The sequence below is a fragment of the Paramormyrops kingsleyae genome, chromosome 14, assembly GCF_048594095.1.
Source record: "Paramormyrops kingsleyae isolate MSU_618 chromosome 14, PKINGS_0.4, whole genome shotgun sequence".
Classification (NCBI taxonomy): domain Eukaryota; kingdom Metazoa; phylum Chordata; class Actinopteri; order Osteoglossiformes; family Mormyridae; genus Paramormyrops; species Paramormyrops kingsleyae.
Genome location: NC_132810.1, coordinates 11,875,189 through 11,896,409, shown reverse-complemented (window position 1 = coordinate 11,896,409; position 21,221 = coordinate 11,875,189). Strand labels below are relative to the sequence as shown.

Below are 21,221 nucleotides of genomic sequence, written 5' to 3'. Positions count from 1 at the left end.
GCTGGTATTTCTGTCCATGTTTAAATTAAAAGTGTAGGTATTTTACATATAGAGCGGTATTTCAAAGTCTTTTACTCAGTCCAGAGAAGGCCCCTTCGATGCTGCCTTTGAGATACATTGCGTGACAGACACCAGCAGAGTGAAAACAACCCTGGTTATCAAACATCCAGCAGCCGTTGCACGCAGTTTCCTCTGACAGTGTACCGCCTATGTACTCTGACACGCTGCCCCATCACAACAAACCCGCTGGTGGTCATTGGCTGGGACAGGAAAGAGCAGCATCTCCTTTGTTTTGAAGGCAGCTCCCCTGCCTTGGTGCCCCCTGGGCCCTAGTGTCCCTGGAGTGTTAGAGTGGGGTGGTATTAGTTTTAGCTGCTGGCAGCTCTTGGCTGGTCGGAGTTACTGATCTCAGCATTAATGAAGCAGCAGTCCTGGTTGGGAGGGGAGAGAGAGGAGAGAGAGAGAGAGAGAGAGGGAGGGAGGGACAAACAGAGGGAGGGGAACCAGAGCAAACAAATTTATCCTCCAATAGCAACTTGGCTAAGTGCCTCTGAGATGCATTCTTAGCATCCCACAGCCAGGACCGGCCCAGAGCGGAAGAACCAGTACCAGTTCCGACAGGCCAAGTGCATCGCCGCTTGCAGCAGGTCACGGAGAGCAGCTTGTGCCGGGAATCCTCTGCCCCACGAGAAGTTCCTTTCCCATCGTCCCATCATGTCCGACTGCGAGGGATTGCCGATGGGTGAGTGCCCCCGAAACCCTTTTCGGCGTTGGCGACAGCTTATGGCACCACTATTCCGTGTAAGGAGCCCTCCTCTGTGCCATTCTTGGAGGAGTTATGAGATTCAGGGCACCTACACAACCTGAGTGCCCACTTGGGGCTCAGTGCTATAATCCAATACTCTTAACAAGTAAGACAGCTGCCGTTCAAGTGCGGAACCCGGTTCTGAGCTAAGTGGAGCTCCGTAATGCGTCAGTGTGTAGCAGAGGCTTCGCGGATGGGCACGCAGAGACGCGTTCATGAACGGCGCGGCAGTCCGTGGCCGTAACCCCCATGCCGGTTCTGCGGAAGGTTACGGCAGCCTGGTCACGGAGTCAGCGCCAGGGCGTGCAGCTGCGTGATTTGGGTGGCTGTGCTGCGTTCCGTCCCGGAAGAGCGTACCACGAGCAGAAGACTGTATCTGAGAGAGATGAAGGTTACCGGCTGTGGAAAGGGGACAGTCAGATATAAATAGCTCCCCCCTTTCCTGCTTGAGGCAGTGGGAGAGTCCGGTCACAGGCCACATGTTTAGCTTCCTACTCTGTGGGGACTGCTGATGGGGCAGTGTGTCATTGGGAGAAGGGGGGCAGGGTGTTTGCTCACAGGGGCCGATATTGACATTGTGACATCCCACACATCCCTCCTTTTACCTAAGCGCAGACCAGTGGGACTGATTTCGTAGGATCCTTAGTAATTCTGCAAATCCTGTTATCCCACGATACACGCGTAATCTGCAGGGCATTAGGCACAGCCAGCCCGTAACAGCTTTCTCAAGTCGTGTCAGTGTAGGGCGGAGTGCAGGAGGCTGGGAGTGCGTTCGAGGTTGGGAGCTGACTCGACAGCTCACATGCACAATGCTGACAGCCCAGATCCTCCAATGCGGGGGGTAAGGCCAGCTGTGCGCACTGCACCAGTCATTGTGCCCATCGATCATGGGCTGGGACGACTTGGCCCGACGCCAGGGCGACATTGTGTGACGTCATTCCAAAGCCCTTAGCCGGAACTGCTGTGCGGTGTTTATCTGTTGTGTTGCAGTCAGAGGAAAATCACATGCCGGGGATCAGACTAGGAGGAAATCGCTTTGGACAGGAAAACAATGCGTTCTTACATGGGATGCAAAGCTGTCGTGCAAGCCTGGCTGCAAGCTACACAGAGGTCTGGAGAACATGATCCACCCTGTTGTTTATGCATGCGGAGCTTGGTTGCCAGACGAGATCTCGATGGAGGCAGCTGTTGATGCGAGCCTGCAAGGGGGAGAAGGCTTTCAGAATGGACACTTGTATCCCGGGTTAGCTGCCTTTGAACTTGCTGGCAGTTTGGGGGGAAAAGAGTGACCTTCACTCTGAATAAACACTGGGCAAAAAATGCCGAACAATTTTTACAGCGATAAGGGAGACCTACAGCAGTGTTTAGATGAATTTTAACTGTTGCCATTTCAGCCACCTTGTGTTGTTAGTAAGAGCGATGGCTCCATATGAGTTGTGAAGCAGCAGTAGTTGTGGAGGCGGTCTGAGGCTTAGTGGGTTACAGAGATTTCACTGTTGGACACTTCAGCAAGGCCCTTAACCCCTTAACCCCAGTCTCTCCAGGAACTAGCAGGCTTTGGGTAAAAGTGTCTGCCAAATAAAATAAATATGATGATGCTGTGTAAGTGTGTATATAAATATTTTTTAATTTAGTAAAATGTGTTATTTTGGGGATTTTGTGGTGCAGAATTGTAGGGAGGGGTTGCTGGTGCCTTGGCATTGTAGAGTGGGCCACTTTAGGTGTTCCTCTGCCAGCCGTCAAATTAGCTTCTGTTTTTTACTCTCACCTTAAGAAGAAACTTCGCTCTCAGAATAAAGTTCCTGTTCCTTCTTCCTGTCCCGTGTCACATGATCCTGCCCAGGGCAATTTACCTCAATAACTGCAGTGTTTCCCCTACCATTATATTAGGGGGGTGCCCCGCCCCCCCCAACGGCACCTCCCGCCCTCTGCTCTCTGTATTGCGCACGGCGGAGTTCCGCCCTGATGCACACACAGGTGAGCACACTCCCACCAGCGCACAGAGAGCGCGTCGGAAAATATGTCGCATCTACCACCTGAAAAGCAGTCAAAAATATCTGCGTTTTTTAAACGATGCAGTTATTATATTGTTGTTATATTGACTGCTGTCATTAAAAGAAGCACATGAACACCCCCCCCCCCCCCCAAAGCTGTAAACGTATAGGGAAACACTGAAGTGTATATGCAAGGAACAGTTGATCAACTGCATGGCATAATATCTCAAATTTTATGGTGCGCTTGTCTTCTAGGATAGATGTGCTGCAGCCCATAGAGAATGGTTCACATTCAGCTGCGCTCACAATCATTGAATTTAAGTCTCTCAAATGCATATTTTTGTGAGGTTTTTCTGAAGGACTCTCATGACAAAGAATTTCTTTTCCATCTTAAATAGCAGAGTTGAGAAGGCTCTGTTGTGGAAATGCACCCAGCATACTCACAGACTGTTCTGCAGGTTCTCTTTGTCTTCATGCCATCTTGTGGTTCTGCCTCTCAGACTAGTATCCCACTAGAGCAGTGTGTCCCCACCCAGTCCTCGGAGACCCACAGTTGGTCCATCTTTTTTCTCCCTCCAAGCTCCCTGCCAGACAGTCCACATTTTTGCTCCTTCCCAGATCTTGAAGGAGCAGAAACATGGACTGCCTGTAAGTCCCCAAGGACTGGATTGGGCAACACTGCATTGGAGTGTATTCTGGTGGGAAGGGTTAGGGTTAGGGAAGGGGGTTTAGGGTTAGGCTTATGGTTAGGGAAGGGGGTTTAGGGTTAGGCTTATGGTTAGGGAAGGGGGTTTAGGGTTAGGCTTATGGTTAGGGAAGGGGGTTTAGGGTTAAGGTTAGGATTGGCATTCCTCCTTCCCTATGCATCACTTTCCTGAATTTATGGCTTTGTAAAAAAATCTTTATAAGAACATAAGAAATTTACAAACCAGAGGAGACCATTCGGCCCATCAAGCTCATTTGGGGAGAACTCAACTAATAACTTAAAGTTGTTAAAATCTTATTTAGCTCTGATTTAAAGGATCCAAAGTATTAGCTACACTAAGAGGAAGACTATTCCATACTCTAACTACACCCTGTGTAAAGAAGTGCATACATTCAGCCACAAGAGCAGTGTAGTCACTAATTCACATGATCTGCTTGTCTTTTTACCTGGGGAGAGGAGCCCACCTACTGAGCAAAGAAACATCCAAAATACGTCTTTTGAACGTCTTTGTCGACATTGTGACATATTTTTATGATATCTTCTGAATGTCCAATGACCAACGTTACACCCATCTTTCACGTCCACAGATGTCCAAAGAAATCTCCTAGCCAGATATTCAAATATTGAACTGCTTATCTACATCCAGTGGGGGACGTAGTCAGACGCACAAATACTGAACATGATTTGCACGTTGTGCAGACATACAGATATGGTCCTGGACTGATTGATGCAATATAGATATAATCTGAATGTCAGGTGGATGTCTCATGTTTGCTGGGTAGAGGAGACCCACACAAACACTGAGCATGTTGCCTGAAAGGCCTGTGTGCGTTATTGAGCCGCTCTAGCAAGCAACAGATTAATGATACAGATTTCAAAATCGGTGTCGCAGATTTGTAGATTAACAGATTAGCACATTTATGCTTGAGTATGTTATATGGTACATACTCAAGTTGTTAATATGAATCATGATAAATAACTGAGCTTCAGCTGTTACAGTATAGCCCAGGAATGCAGGAGTGTTGTCTGTTTATCCCACCATCCATCCATCTCTCCATCCATCCATCCATCCTCTGTACCGCTTTCCAGTGCAGCACATCCTGAGCAGCATGGACAGGATGCTAGTTCATTACAGGGCAGAGGAACTTCATTTGTGCTTCAAATGCTCCTACTAATGTATTTGTGCTGGGCTGTATTGCCAGATGCAGTACGATCTATGGAAAGTATTCTTATTATACAGAAATTGGCTGGCAATTATGCCCATTGAAGAAGAACCACTTACACTGAAAGCCCTGAGGGGGAACCTCTTCCTATGAGTTCTCTGAACATTATGGCCATGAGTTAGAGCTTAGTTGGGTCATCGTTTTTTATTTTATTTTGTGGTACCATATAGGTTATCTTGTAATGCAGGAGAGAAACAGGGACAGACCAAAAGAGGTCTCTAGGAAGACATGTGGAGGCTCGGATGCCAGCACCGTCCTCCCTGCTGTATCGGGGTGTCAGTAAACCCTGGGATCGGACCCTAATAACGAATTCCTAGCGGTGCACATTCATGCTTTGGGCTTCCTGCTTTGTGTGGGAGGCGATTTGTGTCACATGGTTTCCCTGTATCCCCTTACTGGCCTGTCCCCAGCATCTGACCCTCCCTACGATTGGGCAGCGCCTCCGGAGGCGATGCTGTGTTAACAAATCGTCAATTAGCCAGCTAAGGTAAACGGCGAGGAGTGTGACGGGACCCAGGACCAAAAGCACACCGTCTGTTCTGGGGAGTTTAAGGCTGCAGATGTGTTTCGCCTTGTCTATTTTATCAAGCCTTTCAAATACACCCTTGGTCTGGCAAGTCTCAAGGAGAAGCCATCTTCATAATGCTACACGAGCAGTGTCTTTGAAAAGGAGCAGGTGGACACATTCATACCGTAACCCCTGATGCACTGCACACTGTATGTGACGATGGTGTTGCAGGGAATTAAATAGAGACTTTCAAGCTCAGAGTATTTATAGCTTCTGACAGAAGCCATTCAGTTTTGGATATTCAAATACTGATTTTTCATGGCTTAGAGAGTCTGTTTTTATATTTCATAGTATTAAGCACCATTGACAATTTTTGCGCCTCTACTTATAAAACACAATATAAAAGCTTCCTGTTAATACTATAACCTAACTGTTGAGAACAACGTTGTTTGTTATAATTTTCTTTTGTCTGTGACTTTTCACTTCAGGTGACTTTGTCCAACTTGTAATCAACACAGTGTGTGGTAATCCCACCCCCCCCCCACCCCCCTAGGAGCAGAGCAAAAGGACCAGGCTGTAATTGAATCACCTGCAGGTTAATTATATTACCAGGCCCACTGATGGGAGCCATTTCTAAATGGTGTAATGTTGTTCATTAACAACATTCACGCTGCTGGATGGAGTAATAATCGACTTTCACTGGGGGGAGTGTTTGATCATAATGTGTCTCTGCCTTATTAAAACACAAAGCTGCAGCTTGGCACTAACTGAGATTTAATTATAAACCTGTAAGGCCTGGACGACCCGTTGTAAAAACGTTACTGTGATGCCTATGTTTAGAAAGGAATTCCTCGGTTGCCCGTGGATCTGATTGCCGCAGAGGGTCCTGTTACCCTGAATGGTTGTGGGATGGTGACAAGAAAGAAGCTTCTCCGGGCATTTCTGTGCGTCACGATGTTTGGGGATTTCGGATGTCGGGGTCGTTAGATTGATCGGCAGGCTGCTCGGACTCTGAGGGGGATACTAATCAAAGCTCAATGCCATTCTTTGGTGGGGGGAGTGTGTGCTTTTTCTGACACTGCACAAGGTCGTGGGGTCCTAGTGAATGACGGATCTCTCCTGGCGTGTCTATGGAGATCCTCGCGCTGGGTTGGCATGCTGCCCAGGACGTGCCCTGCCTGGCACAGCCATCGGATCCCCGCAGACCCCCCCTCTCCATAAACCATTACAGACTATGGGCGGAAAGATGAATGGAATGGATGACAGACCTGAGATTGTACCAGAAAGGAGTTTTAAGGTGGTTCTTATGAACGCATCACCAGGGCAACGATTCAGGACATCACAGGTTTCTAAAAATACCCCGCTGGTGTTTTTTTAAAGACTTCTTCCTGTAAGCTCAGTGGCTCTGCAGTCGGCTCTGGCACTCGCTGGGCGTGCAGACCCTCTCTTAGTCCCTTATCTCCATCATCCCAGCACTGACGAGCCATGGGTCGGGCTCATATACCTCTGTGGGTATATGAGGGTCAGATGTCCATTTCACGGCTGAAATCCATGCTCCGGTTATCCCAGTAGGTGAAAATAGCCGTCTGTACTCTCCCAGCTCCCGCCCCTGGCTGGCACATGCCAGGAGGGTAAAGGGGCATATACCCGTCCAGGCTGGCATGATCCTGGCTCACCTGCAGATTGGCTTTTATTTTTAGTGAGTCTGGTTGCATTTGGCTTTTGACATTGAAAGCTCTGGTTCGTGTTGTAACTGCATTTCTAAGATACTCTCTGTGTATAATTAGTCACAGTTTAACTGGAGCTGAAAGCATTTTCATGCAGTTTTACATGGGGGGGGGGTTCTTTTGGTATTTACCCATCCCAAAAAATTGTGTGCATCTCAAAATAAATTTTAGTAATTTTTTTAGCTCATCGTAATTAGAGTATTGTGTTACAGAGAATAAGAGATGTAATTCATTTAATGTGTCCTTTAGTGAAACTGGTATTCAGATAACAGGAGGGATTATAGGCATAGCTATTGTTTTTTTAGGCATTTAATTTAATTTTCTTAGCCAGTGCTTTTGTACACTGTAACTTATGTAGCATGCAGAGTTCCTGAATACTTACTGGAGAAAATTGGGGGAGGTGTTTTCGAAATGGAACAAATTCAAAGATCAGTCTTCTGCACTTTGCATTTGTTTGTGTTTGTCAAACAAGAGGTAACAACAGAAGAAGCTGCAAATGACTGATACAGCGATTATCAGACACCAAAACGTATGTCCACGAGGCCAAAGATTTTCATAGACATTCTGGTACTTCCAAGACCATGCCCCCCCCCCCCTTTGGCGACCCCGATGCCTTTAATCGATCAGGATCATCTGCAGAGTTGTCCGGGAAGTGCCTGCCACATTGATTTTTTCTACTCAAAAGTGCTCTAATCGTTGCGCCCATACTTATTAAAGGACCAGCCCAGATGTCTGCTATGGAGGCCAATGAGGGACAAACAGCTCTGGGCATTTCCTGTGTCACTCACAAAACTATTGGTGGGCTCATTGTGGTCCTGCTGCCTGTAATCATCACCTGAATAATTTAAAAACAGGTAAGTCGGGTGACGAGTCATGTTACGGCAGCCTCCTTTCTTCTTGTTTCTCAGACTTCACAGTGCCAAACATTTAAGAGAAGCTCTTTTGTAAACCTGTAACAGCTTATATTTCTGCACATTTATATGTGCAGAAACATCTCCTAAACAATTGTGTGAGGTTCTTTAGAGACTTGCTTGTCGACACAGTGTAATTGCAGTTAAACTGGATGCATAAAATTACAAGATAAAACAGGAAATAGGAGCAGACACCTATTAAACCAAAAAATGTTTTAATAGCTAAATTCCACTGGGTGGCAGTGTGAGTCTTCATATAGTTCTTCATCCTTTGTAATACATCCCATTCATTGTTTCAATTCATCATTGTAGTCCATCATAATGAATATTTGTTCTGTTACTTTAAAATCTGCTTTTTTTGTAAGATGAACAACCTTTTGTGTTTTCCAAGTTCATTTTGATTTGTTTTGAGATGGGTGTGATGTTGTGATATGTGTATTATTGATGTATTTGTCTATTGATTCAGTTGGTATACAAATAGGGACAGAGGTATATTCAGTTACCAGGTTCTCTCAAAATGCCTGCAGCAGTAAGGGACCTACCTGGTCGAGGAACAAGGTATCAGTCAGAATGACGCTGGTCTGTTGCAGAAAGAAAAGGTTAAAATGTCAACTGTGGAGGGAAACTTAACTGGATAGAGGGAGATGAATGCAGTCACAGTGTCTGACATGATGAAGGCAGGCATACAAAATCAGCAGGCAGGATCTGAGTCCTAGGCGGAGGGAGGGCTCTGCTGTGTGTGTGTGTGTGTGTGTGTGTGTGTGTGTGTAGGGGGAGGGGGTCATGTATATATTACATTGTTGGGGCCAAATGTCCCCACAATGTGATAAAACCTGTTGTTTTGACATTATGGAGACCAATTTTTGGGTGTTATAAAAATCTGTGACTGCAATCAAAAAACTAGAAATGCAAGTATTACATTTTGTTTGGTGACTTATGGTTAAGGTTAGGGCTGGGTAGGGGTTAAGGCTGTCATTACTGGGATTAGGGTTATCCCATAGAAATGAATGGACAATCCCCACAAAGGTATGAATACAAACGTGTGTGTGTGTGTTTTGGGGGGGAGGGGGCTACTAGCTGCAGACACGTCTGTTACGGGGGGAGCAGTTCAGAAACTTCAGCCAAGTCTGATGTGATATTAATGTTGTTTGCGATTCACTGAGCGCGACGCCATGAACTGTTCAGAAAACATAAATGGTATCCGGCCCATTTGGTCCAGCACACTAAATACGGGAAGGCGCCCAAGTCCCAGGATGCATTGCGTCTGGGTATAGCGGCGTCAGTGCTGTTACACGAGGACTGTCCTTTGGAAAATCACCAAGCCGATGATGTCACCGCCGTGCCGAAGGCTCAGATTGTAAGAAGTCCACCAGCTGGTCTCATTAAAAGCTCCAATCAGATTTATGCTGCTTATAAATAGCACAGGGGACCACTTTGTCGGTTTCCAATCCATGATATGTGTGAACGTGAACATCAGTTACTCAACTAAAATGTATTTTTTTTGCCCTTGAGGAATATTTAACTGTAAGAATATTCATGATGCATCATACGATCTCCAGTCTTTTAGCGATGTGGGTCCATGAGCCATAACCGCTGCTCACGTGCTTAACGCATATATCCGAGGATATCTTGTGCTTGGAAGCCAATTGGCTGTATGGTCTTATCACATTATCCTAAAAAAGCCTTAGTCTGCGTCAGTGACCAGGCTGTCACTAGACAAGAACAGCACTGAGGTGGCACTTTATATCCAGAGATGTCGCTGAATTTGCTCGATCATGAGAATCATTCACACACCATTGAAAGAAACTTTGTAATGCTACGGGAGCACTTTGCTTCTGGGCTGTGAGAATTTTACAATTCTGGTCGGGGGGGGGCGGGGGTCGGTGGCACAGTAATGTAATCTCCAGTCACTACTTAGATGAGGACTGAGAGGCTGGGGGTCACATTGGGAGGCAATGGAGTGTTCAGCTGGTGGGCAGGAGATTCAAGACGGAAAGACTATCCCTGGGCGGAGCTCTTTGTGCCGGCCGGACTCCTTGTCAAGCTCAGAGTTTCATTCCTTGCTTCCTGCGTTACTTCTGAAGTGAAACAAAAAACATGTTTAAAACATTAATGCGGTAGCCTTCAGCAGCTGCTAATGGCTGTCATTGAATAGCGAGTAACAATCCGTGCGCAAGGAGCAGGGATCCTAAGCAACGACTGGACAGGACCAGCCTCCGCCGAACATGCTGGGCCAACACCAGCAAACGCCTCCTAAACAGAAATATAAGCTTATTGCCGGGGGGGTCCTCTTATCCTCCCCTATTGACTTAATAATCTTAAGTGTTCATTCCCCCACTCCACCAATTTCATTAGGATTTCCACTATCTTCATGTAAATGTTATTGCCTCTCCTGAATCATAATATAGGAAGTTCACATTTTGTTTGTTTAGCAGAAGCTGTTGCCCAGAGCCACTGCTTATGTAATTCTTACCCCTATTATACAGCTGGATGTTTCAGTGGGTTGTTTTGGTGAGGCATCTTGGTGCTATTACAGCATCCCCAGGAGTCTCTGGTCACTTACCGCCCTTGAACTTGACGTTTATAAGCATTCGTGCCTGGGCCTGGAGAGCTGGGCTGTACAGGCTGTTTAATCTCCATTAGGCCCTGTGGCCTCTGCTTGCCTGGTCTGTGTATCACTCTCCCCCCCCCCCCCCACCTTCTTGGGATAGCTTAGGGCTCTTAATCCAGGCCTTAATGACATCATGATCCTGCTCAGCGTGGCCCCGGGGGACTGTATGGGTGAGCCGGGAGGGAGCGTGAGGAGGAGGAGGAGGAGGAGGAGTCACACAGACGCACCCTGCTTAGCGCCGCAGGTGGGGAATGTTCAGAAGAGGTTCCCGTGGAAGCAGAGGCCATTGTCACGATGCCTGGCGGCTCCAGCACGCCGATGAAGCCCATCCCTGAGGAGACGCTCTGCGGTGCCACCCTGCTCCCCGCCAAGGCCGCCTTCACCCTGGGTCAGTGTTCTCCAGCTCTGCGGGGGCGGGGAGAGGGTGTGGCTTCTTCTCATGGGGGTCCGGGAGAAAGCAAGGATGGGGCGCAGGGAAGGAGAGCATCAAACTGCATCCTTGTTTAGTGGTTTGCTGCAGGTGTCTGCTCTCAGATTTGGAATTTAATTTCAGGGTAGTTGCCGTGCTCATATGTGCAGTAGTATTTCCATTCATGTTTAATGACTTACAGTTGGCACTGTATACAGTGAATACACACACTTTGTCTTGCGCTGCTCTAAGACGGTCCCAACTGTTGGAATTCTTTGTTGACAAATCCCGAAAACCCTGAAATGATCTGTATCCAATCCAAAAATAAGGAAAGTCACATGGTGTAACGTGCTTGGCTAAGATTAACCAATCCACTTAGGTCTTCTTGCGGTGTGCACCACGCCAACTGTTGCTCTGCACGACCTCTGGGATACATCTGCATAAACAACATCCCTTATGTAATGTTTCCTGGAAAGTTATCTTCACGGCTATGTTATTGCATGGCATTATCTCAGAAGACGAGAGGATTGACTGTCCTGAAGAATGATTTGAGGCGAATATCAGATTATGGCGTAAAGTCTTGCTGTTGGAAGACAGCAGTCCAGTGTTAGAAATCTTCCTGTGTAGTGGAGCGTACCATGTGACACAGTGCTGGCCGTATGCTCTCATGCAGTAAAAACACAGGGGAGATGTTCTAGATTAAACTGAGGTGTTTGTTTAACAGGAGAGGAAATCACATATTTCAGCGTTTTGGAAGATAAGATTTGTGGACCGAGGCGATCTGTGTGTTTCAGTGTTTGTATAGCTTGAGAGTCTCAAAGCAAATATGCTTCCGTGGATTGAGTCAGAGCAGAAGAAGCTGGTTAAAGTAGGGATATTATTACTATGAGTGAGTTCTCCAGGCTTGTGTTTATACATCCAAGTGTAAAAAAACACGAATCCCCTGTCTGATGGTTGTTCTGAGCCTTGCATTTACAGGTCTACGTTGTGGGCGACTGCGACCTCGCCTCTTCACACCCTTGTTAATGTAATATCCAGCCCCATTACTGCCCTTTTTACGGCCCTGGGGTCACTAGGTACTTTTATGCCGAGGGCGAGATCCACTTCTACCCAGCTGCGTCAGGAGCTGCAAGGAGATGCAGGAAGAGAGAGCGAAGTGAGCGAGAAGCCCCGAATACATGGCCCATCAGACACAAAACACCTCTGCCTGCTTTAAAATGTGACCAACAAGCACGCAAAGCTACATAGACATGATGGAAATTGGGGAAAACATCATGAGAGGAAAAAGTCACATAAGTCACAGTAGGTCCCATATTAAAAGTCTAATTATATTTTGTAACCCATTCACATATCCTCCAAAACCATTGTACAGGGCACTAGTGCGACAGAGCTTTTAAAGTAACAGATCTATAAAATCAGGTAGCAGAGCAACGAAGAAGAGAGTGTCTTCATTTATATGTGAAGAGTAACAAAAGAAGAGACCCTACTTATATGTTATTTATCCTGATGGAGACACAGTGCCAGCTCCTTTATTGCTGTTTATTGTTTGTAAGAATTATTTGTGAGAAATCGCTGGCATTTTGGGAGCAGCTAGCAGCGGTAATGGGATTGTGGTCTCCAAGCTGGCCGGCGTGAAAAGGGGAACAAGGCGGCAGTGAAGGGGGCTTAAGATTAAAACTTTAATTATGGTGTTTTTACGGCCTGTGTCTGCTGAAGAATGCCTCCGCTGCTTCGCTGGCGGCCGCCCATGACGTTTATAAACGCTACGAAACAGCAGATCAAGTGGACCAAGGAGGAGTTCAGAAGGTGTCTCAGAAAGGCCACGTCGGGTAGATTTATGGCGATGTTCTTATGCTGCTGGTGCGGCTGATGTACCTCAGGAGTAGTCTGGAGGTAGATATCACAAGTGGAAGCTAGATGGCTTTTAGAGTTTTACAGGCGTTGTTTTATAAACAGATTTTCAATTACTCTCAAGGGCGTTCCTTTGGGAGGGGCAGACTGGGATGTCCGCACATGATTTGTGATACTGTGTCCCCCATGTACATCAAGACCAATAATCCCACACGGGAGTCCACGTCCAGCTTTCTGGCGCAGTGTGGTTCCCGGGTTGATGACTCAACACCACTTGGGTTTCTCAATTCCTCCATCCTATGACAGATGAAGCCTCTAGGTGGTCTTATGTTCCTGGGTTGCCACTGGTCTGCATTCATTGTCCCTTCATGGTTTTTGCGGTGCAGTAGATTTAATTTCCGTTTATGTATCTTGAGGATTCGCAAGCTGATAATTTGCCTTTCATTTTTCCAGATTGAAGGTCATGTCATTCTCACCTTGCAATATCCATAGTGACAATTCTAGCTCCTTTTCAGTTTTTCTTTTTTTATGGACAGTGACTGTTGCTAAGCAACACATACAACAAACATTCAGTGCCTTAAGCAAGATTATCTGAGAGCTGGGACTTCAGAGCCGGGCTCTGCATTTCATTTGAGAAAGAAAATATAAATATATTCCCTTGAACTCATCCTTAGTTCCCACCTGTCATGTTTTTCATTTGTGTGCTCCGAGGTTTTCAATAAGTGAGAGCTAGTTACATTAAATGAATATTGGCGTCTGATCTGCCATTGTGACATTAAAATGTGGTTTGAAGGTGCAGGGTATTTTATGAGTATATGGGGTAAAAAGTGCACTAGGTAGCAGTGCAGTAGGTCTCCTCGCACACGTGAGTAATTAGCCTTTACAGCATCCAGCGTTCACTGGGGCATGTGAACCATGTGGGCGGGGCTGGTCACCTGCGATCTGCCTTCCCAGCAACCCCAGCTCTGCACACAGCTCCTCCATTACCCATCAAGGACGGAAGCGCCGCGGTCGCTGGCCTTGAGTCGCCCCATTTTGTTTAATTGCTCTTGAGGCTGCGGGGGGGGGGGGGGGGAGGAAGCATGCTGATTGGTTGGCATCTGGCGAGGCGCTCGCACGAGGAGGTCCGCAGAGGACCTTATGGGAGGAAAAAAACAATAATCAGAAAACCTCTTCAAAGCCTCATTTTCATTGCATTAGCTTAATGCTAATAATAGATAGAGAGGAAACACGGAGCAGCTAATTGCTTTAGATGAATTAATTGTGGCGATACCTTCTTGAGAGTATTGGAAAATTACGGATTTTCCAATAGCAGCAGTTTGTGCCATGATTTCTAAGAAGCCCCAAATTTTGTGTGTTAGTCTTCATGTGATTTTGTGACCCCATCGTCCCGGGATTCAGCTTCACCCAGCGCCACACGCTCAGAAATTCACAAAATGAGGTTTAAGGAAACCAAATCGGTGGCAAAACTGCCATATGAAACGATGTCCCCTCCGTCTGAGACTGATCACTGAGTGATGAGGAGATGAGGCCGGAGATTCTATCCCAATTCAGCACAGAGGCGTGACAAACAGCGGCGCTCTGCTGTAAGGAGCGTGACAGGTGACTCGAGGCTCGTCTGTCACAGAATTTCCCGGAACCTGGGCTTCCCCCCCCCCCATTCTTTTAGAATAGACACCAGTGGAGGGTCGGTGGCCTGTCACTTACAGCTTGCCCCTTCTCGCTCTCCCTCCTCCTCTCCAGGGCTGATTATACGCGGGCGGGGGGGGGGGGGGCATACCCCCCACCAAGAACATTATTTCTCTTGCTGTCCTCCTCCTGTGGCGGAGTTGGAAATGGATTGTCGCGCGACGGGGACCGTCGTCTACACCTGGTGGCGCTCCCGCCCAATCTGGCGAGTGACGAGTGACAGGAGGAGCGAATTTTGCCGCTCTGTGGGATAACCCTGTTATAGTTTTGAAAAAAGCCAAGGACAGCTTCCTGTCGGCATCCTCACCAAGCTTGCAGAAGCTTTGGGCACGGGCAGGACGTTTCTGACGACGCTGGAGATCACCATTGATGGCACGGCATAGGAAGGGGTTAAACCTCTTTGGCAGGACTTTTAACGGGCCCCGATCCCGCCCACCAGTCCCAGGCGGCCTGTGGTGCCAAGTCCACATGAATACAGAGTTACAGCATTAAGGGTTCGCCAGGCGGGCTGCGTTTGTTTGCCCGCTGTGATCAGCCGACTGGGTGCTGTTGCTTCCACCCCCAGAGCTGGCGGGGGGGGGCTGCATCTCTGCACTGAGGCACTGGAGGGCAACCAGGAGCTGTTCCAACAATGGGATGAGGGACCCAGTTTTCAGGCTTGTTTAAAGTGTCCCCCCCCCGCCACCAGCCATTCTGCCAATTTTATCTCATCGCAGTTTTTGGAAATTTGGTCATATAATATTCTAATGATAGTAATTAAAGCATCAATGAAGTTCAATGATAGAGGAAATTCTGTATTTTATTTCATTTTATGATGTGTGAGCCTGGTTACACTGTATATAACAGGATTACAGACTGTAATTTGATGCTCTTATCACATTCGGCAAAACAAACAGTTTTTCTTTTTGTCTTCCATCCCAATCCACAAAGGCTGAAATGACTGCCGCTTACTCGTATGGGTGTGGCCCCCGTACGTGTGATTGGTGGATTGACAGGTGCTTCCGAAACGTGCGACGGATTCATACATCTGTCACGTCGCAACTTGCAGGATGTTACGAGCAGCTTTGCATTTCAATACTTTGCGCTTCACCCCAAACGTTTCACAGACTAGGGAGACTACCAGGATGGAGAAACAGGTCCCCAGTAAGAAAATCACGGATCCTCATCCTCTGGAGACAAGTACAGATCAGGTGCCTAGCAGCAGACAATTCGTCAAGCGCAGCCGGCATCCGCTCTTTGTTGTCTGAGGAAACAGTTTAATTTTCATGCAGGGAAAAGGAAATTAGCCGTCATTTACATGCTGCCCCTGGCTTCCAAATGGGAGCGTTTGCCCGAGTGGTCCGCGAAGCGTGAACGATCCTTTACGAGTAACACGTCTCATTTAGGTCGCTGTTATGCCATCGTGGCATCTCGGTATCTTTGGGCAAACCCATTTAGACAAATCTGTCAGCGTGAATGATGTGCAAATGTTTAAATGAACGTGAACGGCTTCAGGGGGGTGTGTCTTCGTAAATGAGAGAAGGGGGATGCTGCTGAGATGCAGTGAGAAGTCGTAACTGCGGAGTGGAGGAGGGTGGGAGGGATGTCGGCAGCCTTAATCGTGCTTGGGCGCCAGTCCACTCGTGTCATGCCGCATGTGAATGCCGCCCGCATGCTCTGCTGCTTTGGCAGCCCGTGGGGAGCCCCGCTTCCGGACGGTCCCTGTCTCCCAGTCCAGTATCCACCCACTAAGCTCCCATCTCACCAGTATCCACCCAGCACCAGCCCGAGAAAATCACCTTTAGGGCTCCAGTAAATATAGGCCACACAGTCATTACTATGCATATTTTTTCCACGCAGGCACATGAATAATTGAGGGTGGTTATCCCCCGTGGCCACTGCGGAAGCCCCGCTGCCAGACCCACGGAGCCCCCGCCTCCGCCCTCCGCCTTTGATGATTACATGGCCGGAGCTGTCTGCTTAAAGACAGATAAGGCTGCAGCTAATAACCACACGTTGAAGCTGGGATTGCTGGAGCTCATTTGAAGTGGGAGAGGGCTATGACGGGGTCTTTGCCATGGGGGGGTAGCTTGGGCATGTGATGTTACTTGTTTTATCATGAGGGGAGACAGAAAGTGCTAAATCCCCTCTTTTTCTCCCCGGGGGCCCCCTTATAGGATTTCTATGCAATGGGAGTCTTCCTATTCCAGCTTAACCTTTTTTCATTCTTGCAGTTTAAGGTGCTGTGTATTTGCACCCAGTCCTAGCCAATTTCCCACACGTCAGCACTTTCATCCTTGCAGACTATAAACTCGGCCCCCCCCCAGGAATATGAATCAACCATGAAGACATTTTGGCAGCCGAGGGGGCCACGCTGCTGATGTAAGGCTTAATGCTTCGTCTCCCGTGCGGGGGTGTCCTTTTCACAGTGCTTCCGTGCTTTTGGGTCGAGTGGCAGGAAGGCAGGGTCCAGCAGGAGCTAGTCACAGTCTACAGGCCCGTCCCAAGTTTTTACCAGCTGTTTTACGTCTGACACGTCAGCTTGGCTCGCAGCCTGCAGAATCTGTCAGCTTCCAACCAGCATCAGATGTGTCAGCCTCTTCCGAAGCTGGGAAAACTGGCTGTTTTGTTCCCTCGCTGTCTCCAGCCCCCATGCGGTTTTCTACCTGACTTCCTCACATCTATTCACCCCCCCCACTGCTGCCTGATGTGCCGTTTTTCCTGTTTTCTGCTCTGCGCTCCGCTCTTCCCTCCCCAGCATAGGGGAGGGGTCTCGTTTTGAATGAGGCTCGGCCCTCTGAGTTATTACTGGCTCACACTGCCTGTCAAGCTGGAACTGGAGAAGGCAGTTTGGCAGCTCTGTGGCCTGTGAGGAATGACACACGCGCTCACACACACACACACACACACACACACACTCGCGCGCTCAGGCAAAGTCCCTGGGCCGGCCTTCCTCTCACAGCTCAACTCCTCCTAAGCTGTTTTTCTCACAGAGATCAGGACGAGCTTTAATGGCACGACGCTCCCGACACGGAGGAAGGTGGAGAGAGGGAGGGACGCCGGAGGCAGGACGGGAAGGAACATACAACAAATGAAAACATTCTTTTCCAACTCCTGCGCAAAAGTCTCCTCCTCTTTCCACGTTGACTCTGCCGACGGTCCATTCAGGAGGAAGGGGGGGGGGCTGTGTTCACATGACATAATCGGAGTGAAAGGGTTGCCATGGTAACTGACACTGGCAGGCCAACCCAAGACAACTGGATGTTGAATGGAGGAAGAGCTGCCGTGGCGAGCAAGCGAAAGTGACGGAGAGTCGCGGGCGGCAGCGGGAGGCAGAGGGGCAGCCAGGGAGAATGGAAGACGGCTTCTGCAGCTTCAGCACCCTCTATGACACCTCGTCGCTGCTACAGTTCTGTAACGGTAAATAAGCTCCGCGCCTCGCTCCTTTCTGTCCGGCAACGCGCTTTGTTTTGCTTTCACCTCGGCTGCCTTTGTAAGGTGCGCTCAAACTAAACTACAAAGTACTTTTTACGGCCGCCGTTCTGTTTATTTCCTGACCGTGACTCCCTCGCGCTCTTCAGCTCCGCACACTCGACTAAAAGTGAAAGTTTCTCATTCATCTTTATTCGCGCACGGCTGAAAATCTCTGTGGAGAGAGCAGTTCCCGGGGGCTGGGAAACTGTTGATTTCAGGTTCTTGCTTCTTCCTAGGGTTTTGAGTAGGCAGGCATTTGATTGCAGCTTTTTGCACTCCTTGCCTTCTCTTCAGTCAGGTGGCGGCTTCGAACCTTTGTTCAGCTGGGTTCTTTCCCCATATTTCAATCTTAATTATAAGCCTGTCATCCTCACTAGCTGCAGTAATGTACGTGGCAGGTTGGGGGCTTGGTTTACACCCCCTCCCCTCCTTATCAGTGGCTTTTGTTTTCACGGACGCTGCATTTAAGGAACGACGGCAACAGCTGGCATTTAAGTGGAGTGTCAGTTTGTAAATGTGCCTCTGTCAGCGGCACAGATGAGGGGGACACGGGGATCGCGGTGCAACCTGGAAGTGGCGTGTGCCCAGCGATGATTCACACCCTTATCATGTCAGCGCAGAAATGTCACTTAGCAGGTAGTGCATTTACATATTTATAGAGATTAATGGCAGCAGGATGGACTGAAAGTCGGGCTGTTCAGCCCCTTTATCTGGGGCTTGGGTTACGGCGACTCTCACCTTCTGAGTTTCGTTTCCCCGCCTTGTTGCCCTGGTTACTGCAGCGTCCCTCAGACTGAGGCCAGAGCGGTGCAGTCGAATTAGGCTGTGAAGGCTGTTGTGGGTTCAAAGTCTGCCCACTGTAGCTGAAGTTCTGCCCAGTCAGGGTGCCGTTATCTGTTAACAAAAATCCTGTAATCTATATTAACCTTATCATTTTATTGAATGCCCCGGGGCTACCCGTGCTGTACATGGCATTTTAAGCCGTGGAGGAAATTCAGAACGCGGGACGTCGGGCTTCCCACTGAATTAGAATGTTTCTGAACATTTCTTGAGAGAGAGAGGTTGTCACGGCTGAGGGCTCACCGGCGAGTAACGCGGAATGGAGCAGGCTGCTGTGAAGCCACGTGGCGGGGGCGGGGGGGCGGTGAAGCTCGGCACAGGCATTCCAGGATGCGTAAAAAGGTAAAAATAAATACCTGACAGACAGGTGCTGGCTGTACATATCACATGAGGCAGAGTCATCTGTCTGGTTCCTGATGGCTGACCAATGATTACAAATGCATTCAAAAACAACATAACAAGCACTCATTAGAATATGATATAAACATTTTAAAAAAACATAGTAATAAATTTGGAATTGTTTTGTACCCTGTTCTGCCTGAGAGAGGCTTCACGACCCCTGTGACTTAATTAAGATAAGCAGTTGGAAGATGGATGGATGGATGGATGGATGGATGGATGGATGGATGACACGCTTTGATTGTATGGGCATTTATACCAGTTTCTTTAGTCTCCATTCCAGTCTGTTGAATTTCCATATCAGCCTGATCAGTACCTAACAGTCGGAAGCTGTCGCTATTTTTAATTTGTCTGCTGCTGTTTTGCCTTGTTCTTGTGGAAAAACCAGAGATGTTTATCTAGCATGTTATTTGAAGAACCAGCAATACTTTGAAATCTTAGTCATCAGTTGGGCTGGGTGTTCCCCTGTGCACACTCATACTGGGCTGGTTTGCACCCCCCCCCCCCCCTCACACTGTGCTCAGAGGAAGGTGTTAAATTGCCTGGCACAGGGAAATGGGTGGCATGTTGTGCTAGATGGGCTAATGCCAGCCCAGACTCCCTGAGCCCAAGGCTCATCCTGTGGGTCTCCAGCTATGATCTTCAATTTCTCCTGCTCTGTTGACCAGTTTGGTGGGTCTCCATTTTTTCATGTCATTTTCCCCAGTGATGTCAGATGTTCTGCTGGTGGGTGGGGCTGAAAAGACCAGAAGAAATGGCAGCAAGGGGGGTTCACGTTATCCATGGTGAGTCAGCTCCGCAAAGACAAAGCTGGCATTAGGGTAGCCCCCGTGATTCAGAGAGGCCGGCGATTCTCACTCAGGCAGACGGCTGGATCCATCTCCAGTACCTAATCTTTCCATGCCCCTGATGAATTGGGTGATTTCTCTTTGTAAGTGCTCTGAGATTGACGTCTTCTGCCATTGCACACGTGACACACTCTGCGCCCGGGCTGACTGCCGGGTCAGTAAACCCAGAGAGGAACTGCCTAATCTGAGCTTGGCAACAATTTATCAGAGCCTCCTCCCCCAGCCGCGGAGTGAAAACACAGAGTACCGGAGCAGTATGATCTGTAGCATTAGCTCCACTACAGATGCCGTGGTTACCCTATTAAAGAGATGGATGTCTCCTCGGTCATTGCGTTAATGCACTGGACCTTGTCTTCCATGAGGAGAGGGGGCGTCGTAGACCCCGATTGGCTGATAGAGATCAATACCAGCCCAAGTCAGCGACAGAGGTCAGGAATGTACCGTGAGCCAGTGGAACGCTCATCCTCCTCCCCAAATCCAAAGATCGCAACAAAAAATGAGGATGTGGGGATTTTGTGAATTTATCTCCTATCCGATCTGTGCTTTGGTTTGTTTTTTCTGGCGGTCCTCTTCATGTTTCTGGATGTGTATATCGCAGAGGGATTATCCCCTCTTGTCGCCGGGCAACTGGCACGGGCACTGCACCCCTCCGTGGTGACGCCATGAGTAGTGGCGAGCGAAGCGGCCCCTCAATCTGCTACCACCACCCAGAAAGCTTGTTAGATCCGTTGGTGGCCAGGCTCTGTGTGATCAAACGATCTGGGCCCTCAGTCCCGGGGGGGCGGGGGGATCCCAAGGGACAAATGTTGGATGAGTCTGTGATCAAAGCCGGGACATAACCCCGGAGTTTTAAGGCTCGTCTCTCTCACCAGGCGTTTTAATCTTCCCGCTGCCTCCGGATTACGATCCATTGTCTTTCGTATCGCCCGGTGGAAACAACGTAGAATCCATGCAGAGATGAGAGCCCTCGTGCGACCCTCCGTGTCACGTGACTTGTCGCCAGGCTGTTTCTAGGCGCTGGGTTGAAATGGGTGATATGACTGGTCAGTGACATTTCAGTAGTGAATGCATTAGAAAGAAAAAGATGAATGTGTGCTTTTTAATTAAGGAGAATCAAAAGTTATACGCTAGATAGTTTGCATGACCATTGAAATGAATAACAATTTAGCATATGCATTTTTATAGTACACCCTAAAAATCCATGTGAGTTTCAGCAGCTGATATGCTTTGTTCACAAAGATGTAACC

The 21,221-nt window shown here is 48.3% G+C and overlaps 1 protein-coding gene across 6 annotated transcripts in view; it reads left to right on the top strand.

The window, feature by feature from the left end:
• The window catches only part of eml1 (EMAP like 1), a 71,387-nt gene that overhangs the window by 719 nt on the left and 49,447 nt on the right, over positions 1 to 21,221 (top strand). For 5 of the 6 annotated variants that reach the window (XM_023828295.2, XM_023828294.2, XM_023828296.2 and 2 more), the window contains exon 2: positions 578 to 742. In XM_023828295.2, coding sequence (XP_023684063.2) covers positions 578 to 742 — 165 coding nt within the window. Of the gene's footprint in view, positions 1 to 48; positions 743 to 17,406; positions 17,834 to 21,221 lie in introns of those variants that run through there. The other variant, XM_023828300.2, reaches the window with a different exon arrangement.